The sequence below is a fragment of the Natator depressus genome, chromosome 8 (assembly GCF_965152275.1).
Source record: "Natator depressus isolate rNatDep1 chromosome 8, rNatDep2.hap1, whole genome shotgun sequence".
Taxonomy (NCBI): Eukaryota; Metazoa; Chordata; order Testudines; family Cheloniidae; genus Natator; species Natator depressus.
Window position 1 is genome coordinate 86726053 of NC_134241.1, and position 25456 is coordinate 86751508.

Genomic DNA, 25456 nt, shown 5'->3' on the forward strand with positions numbered 1-25456 from the left:
TCCCTAATTCAGCTTCCAGGGAGCTGCTGCGGTAAGTGGCGACGTCCTGCTCGGAGGGGGACCTGACGATGCATTTCCTGACTACGTCCCATACGGTTTCCTCCATGATGCTCCTCACCGTCAGGTCCGGGCACATCAGGAGGCCGAAGGCATGGGTGATCACCGCCACGTCGCACAGGTCGCCCATCCGAGGTATGTTTGGTGCCGCCCTGCCTGTGGGAGATATAGATGATGTCGGTGCTGGCCCTCTGGGGAAGGTAGAGCTATTTCTTCACCAGCTGCCTGATTGTCCTATCGGCCTTGTTCAGGGGCACTTTGTCTACAGGCAATCCCCTGAGGACAAAGAAGATGCAGGGGATCAGGAAGGTATTGAGGGCATTGATCTTTTGCCAGGGGGCAAGCAGAGAGGAGTTGATTTGGGCCGCGTCCCACAGGATCTCTTCAATGATGTATTCGGGGAGGATCTGTCGGAGGCAGACTCCTGTGGGTGTGCCCACGTGTTGGTATACCTCTCCCTCTTCAAGGGAGGCCATGGGCTCGCCCTGGATCAGGAACTGTGTCACCAGGACTAGAGCCCTGGCGCCGCCTTCGACTTTAAGGGAGGCGCACTTTTTGGAGTTGAAGCGGAGGCCCATCCACTCAGCGGCTCAGCTGGCAGTCGTTGAGCATCCGCTGGAGGCTTTCCGAACTGTCAGCGACCAAGGGCAGATCGTCCACATAGGCCAGGATGCTGATTTTCTTGCCATGCAGGTCGAAGCTGGTCAGGCCGCTGGAGATGGCTCGGATGAGCGGTTCCATGGCCAGACTGAAGATGATGGGGCTGAGAGGGCAGCCCTGTTTCATGCTGCAGCGGATGGGGATGGCATCCGTCTCTCCGTCTGTGGTGCGGATGGTGGTGGTGCAGTCCTTGTAGAGGTCCCAGAGGATCTGGATGAAGGTCTCTGGTATCCCGAACTCTCCCAGGGTGGTGAAGATGTGATGGTGGGTATGGACCCAAAGGCGTTGGTCAAGTCAAACCATGCTATGGCGCACTGCCTCCTGGATCTCCTGGCCGCCTGGACGGCCATCTGAAGAAGGAAGTTGTGCTCGTAGCATCCCTCGCAGGACATAAAGCCCTTCTGCGCTGAGCTGACGGCGCCCCCTCACACTGACCAGTCCGTGATCCTTGCCTTGAGGCAGCTGGCATACAGCTTGTAGATGGTGGAGCAGAGGGAGATGGGCTTCCAGTTGCTGGGGTCGTCTCATTCGCCTTTTTTGTGGATGAGCACGGTCATGGATTTTTTCCGGGAGCAGGGGGTGCGGTGGAACTGACTTATCTTATCCAAGGGTCCTCTTTAGGACAGGGGACATGAGGGAATTTGGGGGTCCCATAGTCTTGTTCTCTTCCCAGCTACCCCCCATCTCCTGACCCAGCATGAACCTGCTGGACCACATGGGGAAGCATCAGCAAAATCTGGAGGGATGAGTATGGGGGATAAGTAGGCAGCTGAGCCTCTCCTCTATATGGAAAGGGGAAAATCCATGCAAAGAGCCTCCACGTAGGGATCTAGGAGGGAAACATCTGGTCTTGGAGCTCTGTTCTAGCATAATTTACTCAGTTTTCCAGACAAAGCAATTGTTTTTGCCTCTGCTTGTGGAAATTTCAAAAGGCACCATCTGTGATGCAGCACAAACAGTTCTTGGGGACAGAGAAAAATGCTCACTAGCTGTAGTATGAGCTTTTGTCTCCTTTCTTTGGTGCAGCAGGTTATCTTCTAATAGCCAGGATATGTCTTGGAACATTAATGTGTGCTTTCCTGCTATAATCTAGTGTTTAGGGTGGTGAGCTGTTGTTTTATGATGGGAGGGGAGGGATCCAGTGTAAACTGGCTGATATTGGTAATGTAATCAATGGCTCTTTTGTCTGTAGAAATTGTTTTGCATTGATGCTGTTGCTAGTAAGATGTATGTCACCTATATGCAGTCTGGAGCAAACAGTGCTTATAAAGCATTGCAAACCCCAGTACCTGCCTAACCTTACACACTGTAATGACTTCCATATTATTCTGTTCTGTGTTAATACTTTACTTACTTACATGTTCCATGTAAGCAACTTATTAGGAGAGAGGCTGACATTTCTTAGGATTTAACTTTCAGAGGGCTGCCCCAATTATTCAGAGTTCCTGATCCATGTTATTTAATCTGTAGTCCAAGGTCTTGACATAAACTAAAGTAATAGCTAACTAAGTTACAAATCTGACTAACAACATGACAGTTAACACCTTTAAATGGCTGACACGTTATAAAAATGTTCATTCTTTGTTTCATTTTAAACTAAACCGCTATGGAGTTGTCAGTTTTCTTTCTGACTCATTCTAAAAAGTCTACTTCAAACTGGGCAGTATTCATTTTAAGTACCATGGTGCAAAGTTAAAATTAGCCAGGAGGACTAATTAATTTATCAGTTGAGTTCATTCAGTTTCCTGTAGCCTATCAGAGTTGTGTACAATATAGTAATAGTGTTCTCTGTTCTTAAAGCATATTTCTGTTCTGAAAACTGACTCTGTAAAATTTGTATCGTGGGGTTCCATGTTTGTGTCTCCGTGATCCGAGAACTAATTTCTTCATTCTACACGTGAAAAGATGGGGTTTAATACCCAGCTCTACAAACTTAGTCTGGGATTTAAAAGTTAAACTTGTTTGTTTTTTTTCCCCCTGATTCATGCATCACTGACAGTAAAGATTCTGTACTGGGGATTTAGTTAACAATTATAATTGTAGCACAGGGAGCCTTGGGTGGGGTGAGTGTGGGGCACGAGGGCCATGGCCTGACTATTTTTTGGCCAGGCCAAACCTGAGTGGCACTACAACCCCATGTGTCAAGTTGCAATGCCATTCACTCAACTCAAATTTGGCCCCACTGTGGAGGGCAGAGGGGCTCCTTGCCTAGGGGGGTAAGGATAGTGAGGTAGTGGAGGGGCCTGAGAGGAGAAGGAGGGAAGCAAATCTATGGGCCTCCCACTTTCAATGGCATTCCCCAGCCCCTGATTATTATTATGATGGATGAGCCAGATAGAATCCAGTTCTCTCTCCCTGAATATTAAACCATCTCTACATGCTGCAGCGACATGATGTAGTGGATTGGACAAAGAACTAGGAGCTTGTTCCTGAGGTCTAATCTCAGCCCTGTCACATACACTGGTCTACACATAGACTTGCACTGGTTTAACTAAAGATGTGTTTTTAAATTGATGTGGTGTAAGTTTGTGTAGAACTCTTATTTTGGTCTGAGTGATTTAGCACAGTTTAGCTTAATCCATTTCTTCACAGCATCTGTCTCTCAGTTCCCTGATCTGTAAAGTGAGAACATTAATACTTGTCAGGGGTTTTGAGGATTATTAATTAACTAGTAACTGTATATTGCTTTGAAAAGAGATTGTCCACTGCACTAGGTATCAGGCATCTTTCTGTCAATTAAAAATTTAACAATCTGTCAGAAGTACCTGTAAATGAACTCCAGGCCGCTCTTTCCTGAATTGTTTGCATAGGGCCAGACTGAGATGTCTTAACTCACAAGGGACTATTCATGAGGTAATAGCCCATTGACCTCAATGGGATAAGGTGCTACTCAGCATGAATGGTTGTATAAACTAGCCCGTAATCATTCTGTGGCAAAGATGTATCAGTATGTTCCATCCTGTTTAAGAAGACTTGGTGCCAGTGTGACAACATAGTCACTAAAGATGGTTTTCCAATAGAAAGATGTCTGCTGTAGTGTTGACCCATGTAGGAGTTTGGTCAATGTATGATCGTCATCAGTCTGTTCTAACAGATACGTGTGCAGGCAGGCAACAGGCCATGTGCATGGAATATGTTTGCGAAGACACAATTCCCAGTCTGGAGTAATGAAGCAGCAGTGTGTTCTGAGTTTGCATGCCTGTAGTTAAGAGGATATGCCATTTTTCTTCTAGTCTAAGTTGTTTAGCTAGATATTACACCATTAAATCAGGCTAAGCACTTCATGTCAAGCAGTGACAAACCACGAGAATCCTAGTAAATATCTTGTCATTGTTAATATGATGCCCACTTGATGTAAACTGATGTAGCTGCATTGAAGTCAATGGAGGTGTGCTGCTTTTACACTAGCTGAGGATCTGGCCTTGTAATTTTTTTAACTGAAATACTAAGTTGGCACTTTCAATGAACCAGAAACCTCTTGAATCTCAACTCCTGCTCAACTGATAGGTGAGATGCATTTGCAATAGCTCCTCCCACATTAGATGGGCCTTATGCAAGGAGAGCCCCAGGGTTCCTGCAGAGATGTGGATGTCTGCATGGCAGAGACTGATAGCTATTGAGAGCCAACATTGATCGGGCTTAAAAATTTGCTGCTTACAAGTTGCTGTCCCCTTAAAAGCTATCAAACTTTGTGTCTGATAAATAGATACAGTTACCTCAGTATTATTATGCATGGATTTTTGTTACACACTGGCAGTGTGCTTGGTGCTGTACAAGACAAAAGGTATAGACAATCCCTGTCCCACAGTACCTGAACTACCTTATTCTTATTATAGGGAGTACTGCATGGGCTTAGATAACATGGTTTGTTTAAGGTATTATCTACTGCAGTGTAGCAAGTTTTTAAGGCCAGTCACAGTACAGCAATCAGTGGCAGGCCCAACATGGGGTGGCGGGGAGGGAAGCAGATGGTAACAGATGCGTAGTGTGGTACACTGAGGCTAGGAAGAGACATCATCCATGGCACAAGGCTGGGGGATGGAATTAGTAGCAGATAGATATGGGAAGTGGTCAATGCTAAATCAGAATGGGATGGGAAGTGGATCAGTAGCAAAGTTGCAGACTCACTAGGAATTAATAATTTTATTAAGATGATGTTGAAGTAAAAAGAAAACGGTCCAGAGTTTAAGCATAGAAGTTTCTGGTTATCAGGGAATAAGGTACAGATTATCAAGGGGTGTGAAATTCGGTTTAGGAACAGGTGGCGTAAGGAATACATAATCTGCAATCTCCCCAATTGGGGGTAAAAGTTTAACAGGTCAAAGTACAGACATTGAGATATGGGAGTATGTTGTTCATATAATGGCTATGTTCAGATGTGGAGTATAATGAGTGGATACGATGATGAGGATGGATTTACCCTCATTTGGTGGGATTTAATGTTCAGAGAGTTTATGGTTCCAGTTTATATGGTCCAATGGAAAAAGTCTCTCAGTCCCTTTCCCATAGTTGATGCATGATGTTGTACTGGCTCACACCTCCTGGTACTGTCAGTGGTCGGTGATGTGTTCGATGTAGATGTCCCTGGACCATCGGAATAGCTACATAAGATTATTATCTAAACACTTGTAAGTAGAGTCAGGATGATCTCCACCCTGACATCTGGTGGTGAGTTGTGGCAAGTTGTGGAAAAGAACTTCAGGGGCTGATCTCATTTGCATAGGCACACCCACCCCGCCTAGCATGAACCCATAGCTGCCCAAATGGTCACTTTGGCTGCTGTGGGATCCCAGTTTCTCTGTTATTGGGGCAGGAAGAGTAAATTGTTATTATCCTGATTATGTGAATCAAGGACAGTGGAACTGTACTTGGCCTTTCGTTATGATGAAGGGACTCGACATCAACTAAGTAGCACTCGCTAGGCCAGGGATATGGGTTCCAAAACTCAGTGAATGGAGAGAGGCTGGGGACAGGTATTAATACCTGGTGGTATGGGCCCCCTGGTGAGGGCCTTACATGCTAATTGTACCTCCTCCTCTCTCCACTGTGAAATATCAGAGCTAATGCATACGATGAAGTGAGCTGTAGCTCAAGAAAGCTTATTCTCAAATAAATTTGTTAGTCTCTAAGGTGCCACAAGTACTCCTTTTCTTTTTGCGAATACAGACTAACATGGCTGCTACTCTGAAACAGAGCTAATTTTGATTCCATTAGGAGTCTAGTTACAGGCTGCTGAGCTGAATTCACTTTGGGCCAATGGTGCACCAGCACTGAGGCTTCCCTACTACAAGCTGAAATCACAAAAGAGCTAAATTTACTAAGAGCTGAAATCATTGAGTGTTGTGTTAAGTAGTGGGGGGGCCTGAAGATATATTGTGGAGCAGTTCGTGGGACGGCTGGCAGAGCAGAGCAGCTGGTGGAGCAGAGCAGTTTGTGGGACGGCTGGTGGAGCGGAGCGGAGCCCCATGGAGAGGTGGAGCACTCAGCTTTGGACCATGTAAGGTGCCCCCTTAACACCCCTCCTCCCCCATCTCCAACCAGGTTGGGAGGTAAAACTCTGCAGATAAACTTTTGAACTCTGGAGCTACACTGACCACCAGGGACAGAGACTTTTGGGTTGTTGGACTTTTGGGACTTTGGGTGACTTTGGGTTGCTGGACTCAAGAACCAAAGGGAAAGGACACGCCCCAATTTGCTCATGGGTTGTGTTATGAATCCTGTTGGTGGTGTTTCCCCAACATAATGCCATATTGTTTCTCTCTGTTATTAAAAGGCTTTTGCTACACTCAGACTCTGTGCTTGCGAGAGGGGAAGTATTGCCTCTTGGAGGCGCCCAGCGGGGGTGGTATATATTTTGTCCCAGGTCACTGGGTGGGGGCTTGAGCTGATTTTGCATTGTGTTATTAGAATGGAACCCCTAGATACTGAACCCGGCCCTTGTTGCTGCCAACTCTGACGAGCAGAAAGGTTACACACGGATATTGCACTTTTTATCTATAGATATTAAATGGCTTCACATTTAAGGATAAAGTGAAGTTATTCTTGTTTTACAGACAGGGTCACTGATACAGAGAAATGAAGGGACTTCCCCAAGGTCACACAGCAGGTCAGTGGCAAAGCTGGGAAGAGAATTCATGATCTCCTGATGCCTGGTCTAGTGCCTGATACACAGACTCCCTGGAGGGGAGAGAGAGAGAGAATTCTTTGTCCCTCAGGTGTGCATTGGGAGACTGTTTCCTTGCTGCTCAGATCCAGCAGCACCATGCACAGAGCCAGTCTTAGTGGTGGTGGTAGTGAAGGGCAGAGCACATTACAGACTGTGTGATTCAAATGCACTCTCTTTCCCTTCTTATTTCTTTGTAATCCATTTCTGCTTGGGAAGGAATTAAGTCTCTGGAAAACATTCAAAGACTTTGTTGTGTGAACAGCAATACAAATAAATAAAGGGTCAGGATGATTTCAGTGGTGAAAGCAACTTCTGTTCCCTGGTACAAGCTAATTGGTTGGGATGATTTCCTTGAGGCTATAACTCCCTTCAGTGGGACTTACCACTCATATAAATATCCAGCACACAGCTCTGACTTCCACACTCCGCAGTTGGCTCTGGAAAGCTCAAATCCTTGATCAGGGAGAAAATGTCCAGCCAGTGAGTACCCCTACAGGCTCTTCTCTGGACTAGAGACTTGGTGCTTATTATTAATGTAGTAATTGTATTACAATAGCCCCCTGGAGCCCCCATTCTCAGGCAGGGTCCCTTTTTGTGTGAGGCACTGTACAACCAGAGTAGCAGACTGTTCATGCTCTGAATAGCTTACTTTCTAAGTAGAGGAGAGGACACAGACATGCTGGGGGGGAAGGAAGGCAAGGGAGATAAAGCACATGAGCGGAGGGAGCAATGTAATAGGATGCAAATATCAAGTTAGTGCCACGATTCTTTGATTGCTTGTTTTAAACTTACTTGGTGGAGTTTTGCTGGGAGGGAATTAGCTAACCAGACAGACAAAGGAAGGGAGACAGTACTAAGGGAAGGGGAGCATGGAGGGAGGCTGAAGGGAAGAGACTGTGGGGAAAGGGGGAAGCAAATAGCCAGTCAGCACAGGGGGGAGAGTTTTCACAGTGAAATCCATTGAGTGCTGATGATGCCACCAACTTCCGAAGGTGCTGGCTACAGTTGCTTATCTCTGCTCCTACTGGCTGGCTCCTCCCAGAAGATTTTCTTCCCCAAATTCACATGGCTGAAGTGGGGGCGGGGGGCATATGAAGCCTGATATCAGCTCTCCCCTCCTATGGGGAGTATTGGGGGAAGGAGTTACACTCTCTGGCTCTTTCCTCCCTCCTCCATGCTACAGCTGGATCTGCTGGATTTACTAGATACCTGAACTTACCTACCGAGATTATTGCACATAGCATCTTATTACAGCTTGTTATATTCTCAGAAATGGAAACCCACTTCAGAAGTTGCAGTATATGGGAATAATGCAGCACTCTGCTCTCCAAGGAGCAATGTGATGGTTGTCATAAGCAGGGACTGACAGGGGACCTCCAGAGCTGAAAGCATAAGTCTCCGCAACATGTGCTAAAGAGCCACACTCTAGCAGTTGGCTGTAACAGACGTGCATCCTTTGTGGATCAGGCACAGAGGGGGAACGTTACAGTAGCAATGAGAGAGGGTGACCAGGTCCTAGACAGCAGGCTGCACCAGAGTCAGGGAGGAATTTCAGTCTGTGTTTAGGGGTGCAGTATGTTCTGTATGCTAGTTCGGGTGTGCATACTGTTCTGGGGGGTTACAGTTGGGGGGGCAGGAGGATGGTCTGTACCTCTGGATGAGAGGGCAGGGTAGTGCAGTGCGGAGTATAGTCTATATTTAGAGTGCGTTGGACATTGTAGTCTGTACTTGGCAGGAGGAGAATCAAGTGTATGATTTTTAGCCATACACACACATTACAGTTGGCAGCAAACTGTTTACCTGAGGCCTGGGAAATGGAACTTGTGACTCTTGGCACTAAAATCACAGCCCAGTTCCCTGACCTCAGGGTTTCTCTACCCGTTACCAATAGTATTATGGCTTTGCCCTGTTGTAGAGCAGCCACTGGGGGCTGAGGCATTCAGAAACATTAGTTCAGTTCTGATGCCCAGCAGTGAAGGCACATGATGATGCTCACTCTCTTTCTTCAAAGTCTCTGTGTTATTTTTAATCAGTTAATGCAGCTCATCAGGCTTCCCCTCAGGTCCATTCAAACCTTCATTCTTCTGAGGGCCACTGCTTCTCCTCAGGCTGATCGTGCAGCTTTGTTAAGAGTTAGTGTGAGTCAGAAATGATCCCATCTAGAAACAAAGCCCTGTAACTCTGACACATTTCCAAAGCTCTTATGTAAGCTCTCTTAAAACCTTTCAGAATTGAGCACCCAGCTGGTGGATACAAGAAGCTTTTTGAGACTGCGGAGGAATTGGCTGCACCAGTAACTGCTCATGTCACAGGTTTGTATATTTCTAATGCTTTCTTTTCACAATTCCTCGGAACCCAGCACTTCTCCCCAGGGTCAATGAATGCTGCTCACCTGATCCCAGGGTGCTGCACTGTGAGATAAATGGGTTAAACGTGTCACAGGGGCAGGAAGCACAGTGGCCTGTACATCTCAGGGTAGTGGAAGCAGGTGCTTCTGGACAAGCCCAAATTCCTTTTATACCCTGTGCTGTGATCCCATCAGATCTTTTAATCAAGCTGAGTCTTTACCAGGACAGACCTGTAGGAACACCTAACAGCTGAAGAAATAGAACTGACAGTTCCATAGGTCGCACTCTTTTCTGAGAGTCAATACTGAAATAATACCAGGCCCAGTATGTTCCTAAGAAGCACTGGAGGTAACATCTTTTGGAGACATAAAACCTGACATCTTGTGGTCATTAAAGATCCCATGGCATTTTTGTAAGAACAGGGATGGTAACTCTGCTGTCAAACTCCAGCTTTGAGAGCAATGATCTTCCTAAAATTGGCATTTTGCCTGTAAATTCCTCTTGCATCTTAACATGTGTGCAGTATTCTTCTTCATCTTTTGTCCAGAATTATTGTGTGGTATTCAGGGGTGAAAGTAAGTTAGAGGACTTACCGGTACGCCGGAGTCCTGCGCAGGGAGCATGGCCTCAACCGGAAGAGGCAGGGCCTTAAATCCCCGGGCCCTTTAAATCTTGATTTAAAGGGCCAGGGCTCCGGCTGCAGTAGTGGTGGCTGGGAGCCTGGGGCCCTTTAAATCACCCCTGAGCTACCAGCTGCAGAGGCGGCTGGGAGCCCCGGGGCTCGGGGGCAATTTAAAGGGCCCAGGGCTCCAGCTGCCACTATTGCAGTGGAGCCCCGGGCCCTTTAAATCACTGAGGAGCCCTGGGGGCTCCCGGCTGCCACCGTTACTCCAGGGCTCTGGGCTCTGGCAGAGCTCTAAAGGGCCTGGGGCTCCGCTGTGGTAGGAGCTGCCGGAGCCCTGCTGCCCGAGCCCTGGAGTAGTGGTGGCCGGGCTCCATTGGGGATTTAAAAGGCCCCAGGGCTCCAGCCGCCGCTACCGCCCCGGCCCTTTAAATCCCCGCCAGAGACCCACCGCTGCTAACCCAGGGCTCAGGCAGCAGGGCTCAGACTGGGATTTAAAGGGCCCCGGGGCAGTAGCAGTGGCTGGAGCTCTGGGGCCCTTTAAATCCCTGCCAGAGCCCCACCCCACCCCTACCGCAGGGCTCAGGCAGCAGGGCTCAGGCCGGGATTTAAAGGGCCCTGGGGCAGGGGGATAGCAGTGGCTGGAGCTCCCGGGGCCCTTTAAATCCCGGCTGCAGCCCCGCCGCCGCTACCCCAGGGCTTTAAATTGACCTCTCTGAAAGCCGGTCCTGGTACGGCGCACCGGCTCTTACCGGTATGCCGTACTGGGGTGTACCAGCTTACTTTCACCTCTGGTGGTATTACTATGCAATCTTAAGTAGTTGCTGTGTTTCACCTTGGAGGAGGCTGTGTTTCAGTGGTTGACGAAGTGATCCCTATATAAAGTTGTACATCAGACTGGTTAGGTTTGTAAGGTGACTTGGAATCCTGTATAATGGAAGATCATTATAATTTTAATTGAGAATTCAGATCCATAGCTCACTCTTCTACTAAATTCTAAGTTCCTTTCCTTTTTAAATCTTGAAGAGGAGGTGGAAAGATATTGGAATTCAATAGATGTTAAAAAAAAATCTTCTACATTAAAAAACAAAATCTGCTCCTTTGCATAATAACAATTTGCTGATTTATTTTGTTCCATACTTGGCTTTATTCTAGATATTAAGTCTGCAGAATAAGAAAAAACTGATCTCAGAGATTGTGAGAGCCCAGTTTTCCTTGTGAAAATAAGAAATTAATAAACATAGGGAGAACTCATATTGAAAGAGGAATGGTGCACTTGGAATGTTTATTCTTCTCACATGACCCTTAAGAAAAACCTGTTTTATCTTGGAATTAGCACTCACAAAATTACCTCTTGATTACCTTTCTTATAGGCAGGATTCCCATATGGCTTACAGGCAGTCTGCTTAGATGTGGGCCTGGTTTATTTGAAGTTGGTTCGGAACCATTTTATCATCTGTTTGATGGCCAAGCACTTCTTCATAAATTTGACTTTAAGGAGGGGCATGTCACATACCATCGCAGGTAAGTGCAAAACATCAAAGCAAATATAAAGAGATAAAATACAAAATGTTAGGGCCATATTCTGCCCTCTGATGCCTGCAGGATTCACCTTGACTTCAAGTCAATTAGCTGATTGTAAAATCTCTAATGCTGGGATTATTATAAATTGTTAATAATGGTAACATCATATTTATGCTTAGCACTAACATAACACTTTCCATTTAAAGATTACAGAATGCATGCATTTTGCAACTGGGTCATTTTACATATAAGAGAACGGGTACAGAAGGAGGTTAAGTAACTTCCTCAAGCTTCCTCAAGTGACAGAGCTAGGACTCATGATTCCCAGTCCCAGGTTTTAATCACTAGACAACTCTGCTTTCCTTTAGTTAACTAAAGTCCTTTATGAAAGTTGTTGCAGTGTCCTACAGCAATGGTCAAAACCCTGTAGCTCAGCCTCTCGTTAGTGCAGAGTTTTGGACCATTACTGTAGAACACTCTTGTAGTTCTTAATCAGGGGTTCCGTGCTTGCACCCAAAATGTACTGCCACTTTATATTCAGCAAAGTATATAAGTATCTGTTTCAATTTGGCAGGATCAGCATTTGTTTCATATTGAAGGTCCAGATACTTGACTGGCATCCAAGCTGATCAATCCAGGATACAAGATGATTAGGGCTGGTTGAAAATTTTCCATTGAAAGATTTTTCAACAGTAGGCATTTTTAGTGGAGAGAGTCTGTTTTCCTTGAAGTGTGTGAGAAAACCAAAAACTGAACATTCTATGGGTTTTGGTCAGGCAAAATCTGCCAAAAAAACAAAAAAGTTCAAATCTTTTTTATTTTAAAAAAGAATTCAGTTTGGGGGTTTGGTTTTTGATGAAATGTTGAGATTTTCCAAGAAAAAAACATCTGTCCAATTCTGAATAGGACATGTGAGCTTCCAAGGAAGACATAACTAATGCCATTCCAGAAAACCACTAAGAAAAGTCTCAAGTCTGCAGTCCTTAGGCAAAATTCCCATTGAAGTCAAAATCTAAGAGGGGTTCCAGCTTTACCTGGTCATCAACTTCCCAGGTGTTTCCCATGTCTGAGCATTTGGGGAGAGAGAGAAGCAGGTTTCAGAGTTATATACTCTTGAGATGTGACATGACCCTCTTGATTGCAGAAATATGTTTATGAAACTCAGCTCTTTTAAACTTCACATCGAGTTTCATTTAAATATTTTAGGGATTAGTTGTTGTTTCATTGTATAACACTGCAGCCACTTTTGTCGTCATGTCCATTACATCCCTTCTATTTCTTGGCTTTCTCTAGGTTCATTCGGACTGATGCTTATGTAAGAGCAATGACTGAGAAAAGAATCGTGATAACTGAATTTGGCACCTGTGCTTACCCTGATCCATGCAAGAACATATTTTCCAGGTGACTGAGAGTTGCATGTTGTAGAAGAGTGACATGTTTTCGGTATCATGGTCTGAAAGCCCCACGGCTAGGATATCATTGATCATTTGTTGACTTTGTTTGCCCAGGTTTTTTTCATACTTCAGAGGTGTGGAGGTGACTGATAATGCCCTGGTCAATGTGTACCCAGTGGGTGAAGATTACTATGCCTGCACGGAGACCAACTTTATCACCAAGATTAACCCAGAGACTTTGGAGACAATCAAGCAGGTAGATATTTATACTTAGTCTTCATTTTATTTGTAATTCCTCCACATTTTTAAACTCTATCGGTAGCACATTACAGAGGGTAAGATCCAAGGTATTACCTGGAATGGGCAGTTTTAATAATGATATCAACTAGCTTGATCATTTATTAAAGTCGTTCTGAGGCTTCATGAAAAATGGGACAATGTTCTCTTCACAGCATGCTGCCTACATCATGCTTGCAGATGAAAATAGCATCTTTGTTTTAAAGAGTTCTGTCTGCTCCTCTTATTAATTCCTCCCTTGAAATCATAGGATTCTATTAAAATCCTGCCTTACAAACTATGACCAAAGTGCATCTTCATGTACAAAGTAGACACTTGTGCAGGTGAGGAGTGTGGCTGGGATCCATGACCATGGCTGATGAGAATTGAAAGCCCAACTCTACAGATAACAGTGATGTCCATGGATCTATTCGCAGCAGAAAGCAATATGCCAATCATGTTTGCAAGACTGGGCCCTAAGTTAGGTGCATCTGCTATCGATCTGTCTAAGTACTTATACACTGTATTCGCTAAGCACCTCAAATAGCAATGAATTTACCGCACCTCTTTATTATTATTATTATTTTATTTATTATGGCTGGCTTAAAATTTTTAATTGAAATTGTTTTTCAATGGAAAATTGGGTTTTCACCACAAAATTACTTGTTTCATAAAAATGTGTCTGCTTTCCATGGAAAAAGTCATTTTATGTCAAAATATTCTGGCCCAAAACCTAAAGTTTTCAGCTGAAAACTGAAAGACTTTGGCTACAAATGAGCATTGTGGTGCCTCATAGAAGCTGTAGTTTGCTCTTCGTGGTCCCATTTCTTCTAGGGGCTGGGATCCCCAGTTGAACTATATCTCTCATAATGCACCATAGCCAGGCACTCCATGTTCCACAGTTCTCCTCACAAAAAAGTGAGACTCTGAGGCATTATGGGAGATGTAGTCCAGTTTGGGGTTCCAGCCCACACAGGAGAATAAGGATATGAGGATCATAGCTCCCATAACATACTACAACCCACATTTGCAGCCAGCATCTTTTGGTTTCCAGTTTTCACCAAAAACTTAAAGCTTTTCCATGGACATTTTGCCTAAAATTAATATTTTTTGTTTGCGTCAAAAATGTTCATGGGGTAAAAAAAACTGGACCTGTTCTATTATCCTCTTTTTGGAGATGGGAAACTGAGACACACACAGATTGAGGCTGGCAATTTTCAAAGGATTCTCAGAGTTGAGTGCTCAAAATCCAATGACATTCAGTGGGTGGTGGGTGCCGCCCTCCCTTCGGTGATTTGTCCACGCAGGAAGTCTGTGGTAGATGTCCCAGTTCAGTGCCTTTATCCCAAGGCCAACCTCCCCAGGGCTGGCTCTAGGCACCAGCTAAGCAAGCTGGTGCCTGGGGTGGTGCTGCTGAAGGGGCGGCACTCCAACTGTTCTTGGGGTGGCACTCTGGCAGCAGCCCTGGCGGCAATTCAGCGGCAGCACCTCTCCGTTGTTTCCCGCATTGGCAATTCGGCGGCGACTCTTCTGACTCACGTCTCGCCGTCAGCAGCAATTTGCCGACAGTTCCCTCCGATGTTCCTGTTCTCTCCAGCGGCGGCGTATTCGTCAGGTTTTTTTTGGCTGCTTGGGATGCCAGAAAACGTAGAGCCGGCCCTGAGCCTCCCCATAGGACCTATTTGAGTAGCATGGCAATGAAGACATAGCTAGTGAGCATTCCTTAGTATGAGCCAGTGACTGCCATGCAGCCATGTGCTAATGGTGTCCCAGTGGTCTGGTAACAGGGCAAAATGTTCACTGGACACACAATTGCACTGCCAGTCTCTGGCCCCCCAAGTGGAGCCATCATTGTGCTTATTGGCTTGCTGTCTATTTTGCCAGGATACTTGGTTTTTGTAATGGCTGTCAAAAGAACAATACTCCTGTGCAGCCTCCTGAAAATCTGAGTGCATGAGCTGATACAGACTTTGCAGACTCTGGAAAGTAGCACCAGAGTTAAGGTGAAGGGAGCTGCTTTAATCTTTGACATTACAATCAGGTACCCTCACACCCATTTATACCACTGCAGCATGGAAGTATGAGCACACCTCCATTTTCACTCTCTTCTGGCACTCCATTCTACCCAATCCCCAATTTAGCTCATAAAGGGATTACAGCAGGGTACAAGTCACATTTCTATGTCAAGGCCGAAAAATTGAATCTAGTGTGTTGTTTCTTTGATCAGAGCTAGAGGTTTTGGGAAGGATTCTGATCTCACAAGTGGAGGAATGCAGAACTGTCTCTAACCTGAATGCCATCTTCAACAGCTTGCCCGTGAGACATCAAAGCTGTTTTTTATTTTTAAACTCTTTCCCTTTGGACCCAACAGTTCTACATACAGAGCTCCTCTTGACTTAAATGGGAGTTGCGTGCATGTCATTGCTGCTATTTCTCTAAATATTTCTAGGTAATTTACCTAGAGGTGTGAAACGAGAACATTCCTTACCTAAAATAACAGGACACTCCCAAGCCAAGTATTTCATTACATTCATAATGATAAGTAAATACCTCCTCCACAAAAGCTTATGATTCACCCCAAGTCACCTCTCTCTCTCATTCTTCAGGTGGACCTTTGCAAATATGTTTCAATCAATGGCTTGACTGCTCACCCCCATATTGAAAATGATGGGACGGTTTATAACATCGGCAACTGCTTTGGAAAAAATTTTGCAATTGCCTACAATATTGTACGGATCCCTCCACTGCAAGCAGGTTAGTTTATGTATTGCTTAAAAGCAATGTCTGTGCCCTTCAGACATTCATGCTGTAGAAATCCCTTCAGGTGCCGAATGAATCTGTCACCTTTGTACGTTGCATCATTTTTCAGTATTCAGATGATTTTTTTATTTGATTTTTTTTCTTTTCTGTCCCTTCCTTATCTAACTAAAAATTTTTATAAGAAACTTTTTACAGATGTTGTTCTTTAAAAAGACAGTACATGTTATTTTCAGAAAAGAATACTTCTTGTGTTAAAGGCCAAAAACCTTCCTAGCTAACATTTTGTTGCATTGGGTTACTGAGCCATTCTTGGGGCTGCTTCCATAATCATTTAAATACTATTTTTATTTCAGACAAGAAAGATCCAATGAACAAGTCCGATGTGGTTGTGCAGTTTCCTTGCAGCGATAGATTTAAACCCTCGTATGTGCACAGGTAAATTGTAGGCCATTTCTTTCAACAGCACAGTGAAATATATAAACCAATTCTGTATGCAGAAAAGTGAGACTTTTTCTTGCTGTGAAACCTGTATTTCATACCTTTGAGCCACATTTGAAAACAGCCATTTCTAGCAGAGAACCCACTGTCATTTATGCAAATAACACAAAAGGTATAACTGTCCTGTAATGTGGACAGATATAGTTTGCACAATGTTTGATTGGTTTTTTTAAACTGGTTTATTCAAACATTCTTTCTGTTTTATAAATGGGAAGCAAAACTGCTAAGCATGCAGTAAACACCAGCTAACATTAAGAATCTGCAGAAATCAGGAGGATTATGTTCCAATAACATTAAACTGACTTTTAAATGCAGCAGCCACTATTTGACAAGCCACCATTCTGTGTATAAACATACTTTTGTCAGAAATCACCACAAGCAAACTTACAAGCTCCTACTGTATTTCTGAACAGCTTTGGGCTGACTCCAAACTATATAGTGTTTGTGGAAACACCAGTGAAAATTAACCTGCTCAAATTCCTTTCTTCCTGGAGTCTTTGGGGAGCCAACTACATGGATTGCTTTGAGTCTAATGAAACCATGGGGGTAAGTGAAATTGCATTGCACTGTTACATACTGGCCTTCTAAATGAGATGATGTGTCATGGAAAATATACCTTCACTATTTCTCATGTGCCAAAAGCAAAATGCTTCTTTGTTTTCCAGGTCTGGCTTCATGTAGCAGATAAAAAAAAAGGACAGTACATCAATATCAAATATAGGACCTCGGCCTTTAACCTCTTCCATCACATTAACACGTATGAAGACAATGGATTTCTTATTGTGGATCTCTGCACCTGGAAGGGGTATGTGAGAGCGCTCAAGTGATTGCCCACAGGGCTATTTGTAAATACAGTCTAGAAATGTGCTGAGAGAAATCTTGTATTGAGAAGGCAATGGGGTGGGCAACCTAGTGGGTCTTTCCTATATCTAATTGCTATGATTCTGGGCCTGACTCTCTGTGATTGACATCATTGAGATTTTTGTCATTGTCTTCAATCAGAGTACGATTGTACCCCAGGAATGGATGGATGATTTTGTCATCCAAGGCTATAAATCCATTCTGACTGAAAAAATACCTGGCTGGTCTGGATAATCCAGCAGCAAGTTTATTTTCTAAGGAACCAGGGATAACAACTACACTAAGGGTATGTCTACACTGGAAATGCAAGTCGACCTATATTAAGTAGAGTTAAAGCCACTGCAGTAATTATTGTGGTAGTGCATATCCACACTACCCTCCTTGGGTTGGTGGTGCACGTCCTCACAACGAACGTTTCCACCAACCTAAGAAGGGCAGTGTGAGGAGCTGAGAGCCCTGCCAGGAGCCCAGCTGCCCCACAGGCTCCCGGGCTCCTGGAAGGCTGCCTCCCCCTCCCCTCCCCGCCTGTCTGGTCCCAGTTGGGAGCGGGGAGAGCTGCCCAGCGCTTTTCCCCTCCCTGTTCCCTGCTGGAAGCTCCCCCAGGCTTCTTGCCCCCAAGGAGTGGGGTCTAGCTGCCCTGGCTTTTTGGGCCTCCCATGCCCCCCACCGGCTTCCCACCAGGAGCAGGGCAGGCTTGTCAATTTCATGGCTCATCCAGCCATGAAATTGACAAGGCTGCCTGACTCCCAGCAGGCAGGGAGGTCTGAAGCCCCAGCTGCCTTATGTCATCCTAACTGTGTAGCGTAGACCAGCCCTTAATAATTTTGACCTGGAAGTATCTAACTGTAATCAGTTTTAAAGCACAAAGCTAAAGTGACATCTGTTCATAAAGTACTGCCATGCTGTGATCTGGTTAAGGGAAATAAGTTGGCAGACTCTAATTTTTTTTTAAATTTATTTATTTATTTATTTTTGTTCAAACGAAAAAATAACTGGGTTTCAGGGAAAATGTTAATTTTTAAAAGCAAAATATTATTTTCCTGAAAGTAATTAGAATGTTTTGACTATGTGACTGTTTCATTACAATACGTAAAAAATCTTTCTTTTTTGACGTCTGTTCCTGCAGGGGAAACACAGCCCCGGCACTCAGCTATTAGCAATGAAGTAAGGCTCTGATCCCCCAAGCTGACCCTCAAGTGGAAATGGGATCTGTCTGCGGGGAATCAGCTTCTAGGGTCAGGGTTTAAAGCAGGACCTGATTTTCAACTATCTTCTTTCAGAATGTTCATACTGATCACTTTTGGTTTACACAGATATTCAGTTACTAGTGTGTGTGGAGGATTTTCTGAAGTTTTAATAACTGATTTACCAACGCTTTCAGTTCATTGTTAGCTTTAGTAAATGGTATTAATTGTTGAAATACCTCTGCTACTGCTAGTCCGATGGGCACAAGTCTGGATTAATTTTCTTAGGGTGATAGGCAATAGTCACAGAAATACAGAAATAAATCTGTCAGCATAGACTTTAACTTTCCAGCAGTGATTCTGCACCATGGACACTCAAAACTTCATGATGACACCAAGTGCAAAAGTGGGATTCTCCTGCTCCAAAATCAGCTAACTGTTTGGAGCCTGTGACATGCAGCTGAACAGTTCTTAATTCCGTCCAGTAGAGGGAAGTGTTGTGCACACACAACTCTTCCCCCAAAGAACACTTCATCAGGAGCCCTATCAGATCTTCCTGTTCACTTGTTGCGGGTGTGGGAATGAACACATGCATTTTGAACTCTCCTCTCTAAAATGACACACAATTGTTCTGGTTCTTATTTCTGATTCTGTCTTTGTGCAGGTTTGAGTTTGTTTACAATTATCTGTACTTAGCCAATTTGCGGTCCAATTGGGAAGAAGTGAAGAAACATGCAGAAAAAGCTCCTCAGCCTGAAGCTCGCAGATATGTCCTTCCCTTAAACATTGACAAGGTAACAGTTTGACTAGGCTATGCACATCTGGAAGTTTAACTACATTCAGTTCTCCGAAATGCTACAGCCTGCATGGCTCCTGCAAACCTGTTGCAGACTGTTTTCAGTGTAACTTAGTTTAAATTTCTTTTGAAGGAAAAACCCCTTAAAAATCTGTCTTCATAGAAATAGAAAACCACCCATAACTTTCTAACAGTGTCTGTCCCACAGAAAGTTCCCATGTGTTGCTTTCCAAGATAGAGAAGTGCAAGGTGTAAGTGCAGTTCTTCCATGATAGGGTGGTTTCCAGGAGCTGTAGTGTGTTGGTTGGAGGTGGGTGAATAATTTGTCAGCCATCTTATTTGCTAGCATATTTGCAGAGAGCACACACGGCTGGAGTGAACTTCTGGATGAAATCCATTCCCAGCCCCTGGTCTGGTGTTGGGATTCTGACACATGACCAGCCTCAACACAAGGTTTGTGGCCTCTGAATTTACAGACCAAGCAGCCTGTGTTGAACAAGTTTGTCCTACTGCTCCCTTCTAAGCTACTATATTCAGAGAAGCTGCAGAGAGGTGCTGGAACAATTTTTATAGAGGATGGTGCTGAGAACCTTTTAACCGAACTGTAAATCTTGAATCTAATGGAAACCACTTTAAGCCAGGGGTTGCATCTGCACCCTAAGTTCCAGCACCTACGGCTGCAGAGCTAATTTCCCTGGCAAACAGAGTGCCGAGGTCCATTGTGCATCTGCTCCTCCTGTGGCCCCCACCCCACTTAGATTTTTGTAAAGCAGGGGCCTTTACATTTCACCCTTATTGTTCTAGGTGATTTTTAAAACTAATCTTTGCTCTCAATCCTGACTGTGTTGAGAACAGACCAGGGGTGACACTTCCAACCAAGTAAATTGGCTTAAAAGCAGTGAATTTCAGTGGCACTATATATCATACACCTCATATAATTTAATTAAAATATACATGTACATATGTCAGCACTTAATTACCTCAGGATAACTTTAGGGAAGATTCTCAAGAAGAATTAGGCCCCTGTGTTCCATTGCCTTTCAGTGAACATTGGGTACCTAACTTCTCTTTGTGAAACCTCTTCCCTAAGGACCAGCGGCCTGATTCTGATCTCATGCCAATGTAAATCCATTGATTCCCGATTCACACTTAAGTAACAGACCAAAATTTGGCCCCAGGTTTCTCTCTTTGTTTTCATTCTTTTAAGGAAAATAAAATGTGGATTTTGCTCATGATCAGATATAGTGCAGCAGAGCCTCCCAAATTTACACTAGCCAATGGGAAACCCATGTGAATTTGCGAGTTGTGAAAATGAGCCAGTAAATCCCAATTGAAAACTCAAGGATACTGAACTGCAGGTTGTACTTTGCTTATTTGTTTTGGGAACTATATCTTAGTTTCAATTATGTCCTGAGACTTCATAATATGCTGGGAAACATACAGCTATATGTTTTGTAAAACTAACAAAATCTTACGGAGATGAGCTCTCATCAAAGCACCTTGCCATTAAGTGTTAACTGAGAAATGGGAAGAGACAGCCATTTTGTGTAGGTGAATTATAAATTTTGCTGCTTAGCAAGGTTCTGCTGTACATCACTAACTGCATTGCTGGTGTTCAAAGAAAATAAACATTAGACAGTGTGTGGTGCAAAAGTGCAGAAAATAAACAGAGTTTGGAATTGCAGTTGTTCCTTTGTTCCTCAAAAGCGGTTGCTTCTCTTTGTTCTAGGCCGACACGGGTAAGAATTTGGTCACCTTGCCCTACACAACAGCAACTGCAACTCTGCACAGTGATGAAACAATCTGGCTGGAACCAGAGATTCTTTTCTCTGGGGCTCGCCAAGGTAAGATGTTAAATCTGAACCTCAGCCATAGGCAGCAAAAGGAGTTTACTAAATCCGAAACCCACTAATCCCAGAAAATGTGTGCTCTCATTTTCTAGCCTTTGAGTTTCCACAAATCAATTATAAGAAATATGCTGGAAAACCCTATACATATACGTATGGCCTTGGATTGAATCACTTTGTTCCAGACAGGGTAACTATTGATATTCTAATGAGGACATGTTTGATTTAAGGCATGTTATCTTAAGGCAAAATTAACAAGGAGCTGTACTGAGATGATTTTTCTCCCCTTTGCAGCTTTGTAAGCTGAATGTTAAAACGAAAGAGACTTGGGTGTGGCAGGAACCAGATTCATACCCATCAGAGCCTATCTTTGTTTCACATCCAGACGCCCTGGAAGAGGACGATGGTAAATGATCTTAGGTTATGTTTACTTTTTGCTCAATTAGATTCTTTTATAAGTTTGAATCCACTGACCCAGGGACCCAGAGCTATCTTGAATGCCAAGTCCTTTAGATGGACAGTCAATAAATTGCCAAGTGAAAGAGAGGCACCAGGCAGTGAAGTGCCACAACAACATTGAGGCACTCAAACTGTGCCCCAAACGAGAGTGGTTTTCATTACTGTGAAGCAGAACTGTCTCAAACAATTGGGAGGACTTTCTGAATATAGAACAGAGGCCAAGACTGAGGAAGCAAGAGTTCGAGGGTATTGTGAATTTGTCCCTGCTCTTGAGCATTTCTATCAGGAATTACAATATTAGGCGCAATTCCAATAGCAGAGTTTTATGAAAGTATAAACGTAAGAACAAATGTTGGTTTAGTCTTAATGTTGGGGGAGGAGTGAATTTCGTGGTTGTGTCAGTGTAGGATGCAGAGCTCCAGTTTGCACAAGGCATAGTGCAAGCTGGCTCTGGGCAGCTGCACTCTTGTGCCCCAATACTGAGCGTGAGCAGCAGCACGCGTAAAGGTAAGGAGCTATCCCAATGGTTTCCCGTATCATCCTGTCTCCCAAAATATGGTTAAAAGACATTGGGTGAAATCCTGACCCCACTGAAGTCAACAGCTAAACCTCCCATTGACTTAGTGGGTGAAATTTTGATTCCATTTATGTGCTCAATTCATGAAAGCACTTATGCATATCTTTAACTGCTATTTACTTAAATGGAACTTAAGCACATTCTTGCATGCTTTCTGGCATTAGGTGAACATCGACTCTGGTTCAGTGCTTACATTTTTACAGTCTTTGTCCCAATACTTTTGACATTGTTCTTTGATGCTGCAGCAACTGTCTCTGCCCTCCCGAGTCACTGATTATTTTTTGGTACCTTAGTGACTCTGTTTTCCATGCCTCAGATTTTTTTTTCTTTGCACCAGGTGCTTGTTTCTCATGTTCCAGCACTCCTGTGGCACTCTGCTGTCAGCATGTGGGCTTAATGTACCAGTGCCTGAGTTTAAGGACACTGTCAGCAGTTCCTGCCACTTGTATGGAGGCAGATTGAAAATCAGTGAAGAGGGCTAGTTGGACTCAACGGAGTGATAGGCAGAAGGGAATAGGGCCCTCTCCTGTCTCATGCTCTACCCTACTTTGAGTGGCTGCTAAAAAAAAATCTTAAGAGGTAGGGGAGTTCTGCCCATCTCACACTTCAGCCCAGAAGTGAAGATCAGAAAAGTAGAATTAAAGTAGGGCTACGACTTTGTAACGGAGATCATGGAAGTCACGGAATCCATGACCTCCAGAGACCTCCGTGACTTGAGCCCCCGGCTCCTGGGAGCTGCAGGGTCCCCGCCAACCTTGGTGACTGGAAACTTCAGGCCCAAGCTCCCAGCAGCAGAGGGCAGCAGGCGTGCCCCGCAGCTCCCAGTCACTGCGGGTGGCAGGAGTGCTGTGCAGCTCCCGGTCCTGCAGGCAGTGGGGGTGCCTGGGATCATGGAGCACCACAGCCAGCAGGTGGCGGGAGTCCCCTGAGCTTGGAGTTACCAGTGGCATGGGGACCCTGCAGCTCCCCATTTTGTCATGCATATTTTTAGTAAAAGTCACAGATAGGTCACTGTCTTCCGTGAATTTTTCTTTATTGCCCATGACCTGTCCGTGACTTACTAAAAATATGTGTGACAGAAATCTTAGCCTTACTTCTAGGGCAAATAATTTTCCCTTTCTACTTCTAATGTGATATGAACTCTACTGAGGGTCAGTTTCACAGGATCTTGCAATATCATTTTTATGGTCATCTTTAGAATAAAGCCCTGCTTTTAAAACATTTTATACACTGGGCTGGAGCTGCCATGCTATAGCAAACCTGCCTCAGAAATCCAAAAAGCACTGGGTTATTGGAAAAGCAAGTAAAAATCCAGAATGCTTTCTGAAGAGGAAAAGCCTTTACCTTTCAGTAGCAGTTTCATGGCCTCCATGCTTTTAGTAATAGCTGTGCTCTGCCAGGATTCTGGAAGTAACTGATAGTTTTGCCACTCGGAGGTTAGTGGGTGCCAAGTGAGAGCCTAGTGAGTTACCTTGAATGCCATGTGCTTTTTGTTGATATAAATCATATTTACTTCTGCTTGCTAGGTGTCGTTCTGAGTGTGATTGTTAACCCTGGAGCAGGACAGAAGCCCGCCTATCTACTGATACTGAATGCAAAGGATATGAGTGAAGTTGCCAGGGCTGAAGTGGAGATGAATATTCCTGTTACCTTCCATGGAACGTTCATAAGATTGTGACGATTCTCTTCAGTGTACTTATCGTAATTTGCTTTTTTGACTTTGAAAAGATACATTTCTAGTTACAAAAACTAAAATATTCTATGTTCCTTCAGTGTCTTTGATTTGTAAAACTCATTAAGACTGAGAATTTCATTTTTCTTGTTTGCAGTATTGTTTTCTAGCTGTGTTGGTCCCAGAATTTAGAGAGACATGGTGGACTACATAATATCTTTCATTGGACCATCTTCTGTCAGCGAAAGAGACAAGCTTTTGAGCTGCACAGCACTCTTTAGGTCTGGGAAAGGTGCTCTGAGTGTCTCGGACCTAAAGAAGTACTGTGCAGCTTGAAAACTTGTCTCTACCCACAGAAGTTGGTCCAATAAACGATATTACCTCCCAGTCTCTCACTTTTCTTGATGGTCACTTAACTATTCTCTCATCAGATTTTTCAGCCTTGCAAAATCATCGTCAGGATTTTAAAACAAGGAGCATTGAGCATTTCAAAACTTTAAAGAAAGGTTCTTTACAGAGTTAAACTTTGGGGCAGAGATGCACTTGAAACAGCACTATGTGAAATTCAGTGTGTTGTAGAGTCTAAACATCAGTGGAACAAGCTCAAGAGTGTCTTCTAATGACTGCTTTACGAGGAGGCTATTTTATCCTGTATAAAAATGTATTGATTTGACTAAATTCCAGTTCACTGTATTAGCTTTTTAAAACCCAATGTTTTTGAGTGGGGCCACCATAAACGCATCCAAGTTGACTACTATCCTTCCTGTGGCTGTTTTTGAGAACCAGGATCCATCTATGAGACAGTAAGTCCATGGCTTTGAGACACAGCATTTTCTCCATTGATGACACACTCACTCCAAAGAAATTTTGCAAGATGCAGCCAACAAAGGAACAGTTCATGTCCCACCTGCACCCTTCATTTAAGGAGCAAGTCCCCTTTCCAAACATTATAGCAGCCAGAAGCAGTCAATATGAAAGAAAATCCCCCACCTCTCAGCTTTTCTCCGAATTTTGGGAGCAGAACCTTCCAAATACTGCATGTAGCAGAATGTTTGCATAAGTGACCAAGAACAAAATCCAAACTTAATTTAAAGGAAGTTTGGACTTAAATATTGGCCACTTGCTTGCCAGGGTGAAAGTACTCTTATGACTCTCAAAAGTCCTGCCAGCCTCCAAATCCAAATTTAAAATAATGATGTGCCCAGTCACCTAAGCTCAGTGTTTGTGTTTGATGCAAAGATCCAGAAGGCTATTTGAAGAATAAAGCTGTTACAGTTCATAACTGACAGACTTACTAGCAACCAGCCTCTGGGTAAAATGGCATTATTTGACACTGAATTCATGGAATTCTGTGCCACAGCTGACAAGACAGTTATGTTACATAATTAATAGTATTCTTGTTATTTAAACATTTGGTTTAAATTTTATTTTGCTGTTAATATTCCAGCTTTAATATTACTTTCTCAGACCCTGAGCTGAAGTAATATTGTGTGTTAAAGCGTTGTTATCCCAGAACTTGTTACTGTAATTTGTCACTATCAAAACTCCCATGTGAGATACATTTAGCTCCTGCTTTCTTAGCACATGCAAAAGATGCAAAGAAAAGGCCTTTGTCCTCACTGTCTTCTACTCCAAACTTATTTCTGCTGGTGAATGATTTCAGATTGATACAACTAGAACTTGAATTTTTCTATTTGCAGAATAGGTCCAATTCTCAGGAGGTCAGGGGGGCTAGTTAAGTTGCCCCACATTGCC

The 25456-nt window shown here is 44.0% G+C and overlaps 1 protein-coding gene across 1 annotated transcript; it reads left to right on the forward strand.

Moving 5' to 3' along the window:
* The first annotated feature begins 7257 nt into the window (after positions 1–7257).
* RPE65 (retinoid isomerohydrolase RPE65) lies at positions 7258–24439 on the forward strand. The gene is made up of 14 exons (XM_074962268.1): positions 7258–7363; positions 9113–9195; positions 11227–11377; positions 12671–12778; positions 12886–13027; positions 15654–15801; positions 16161–16242; positions 16719–16851; positions 16971–17110; positions 19015–19144; positions 20876–20990; positions 21089–21183; positions 21288–21399; positions 23556–24439. The coding sequence occupies exons 1-14, from the start codon at positions 7353–7355 to the stop codon at positions 23705–23707; spliced, it is 1602 nt and encodes a 533-aa protein (XP_074818369.1). The 5' UTR covers positions 7258–7352; the 3' UTR covers positions 23708–24439.
* Positions 24440–25456: the final 1017 nt, after the last annotated feature.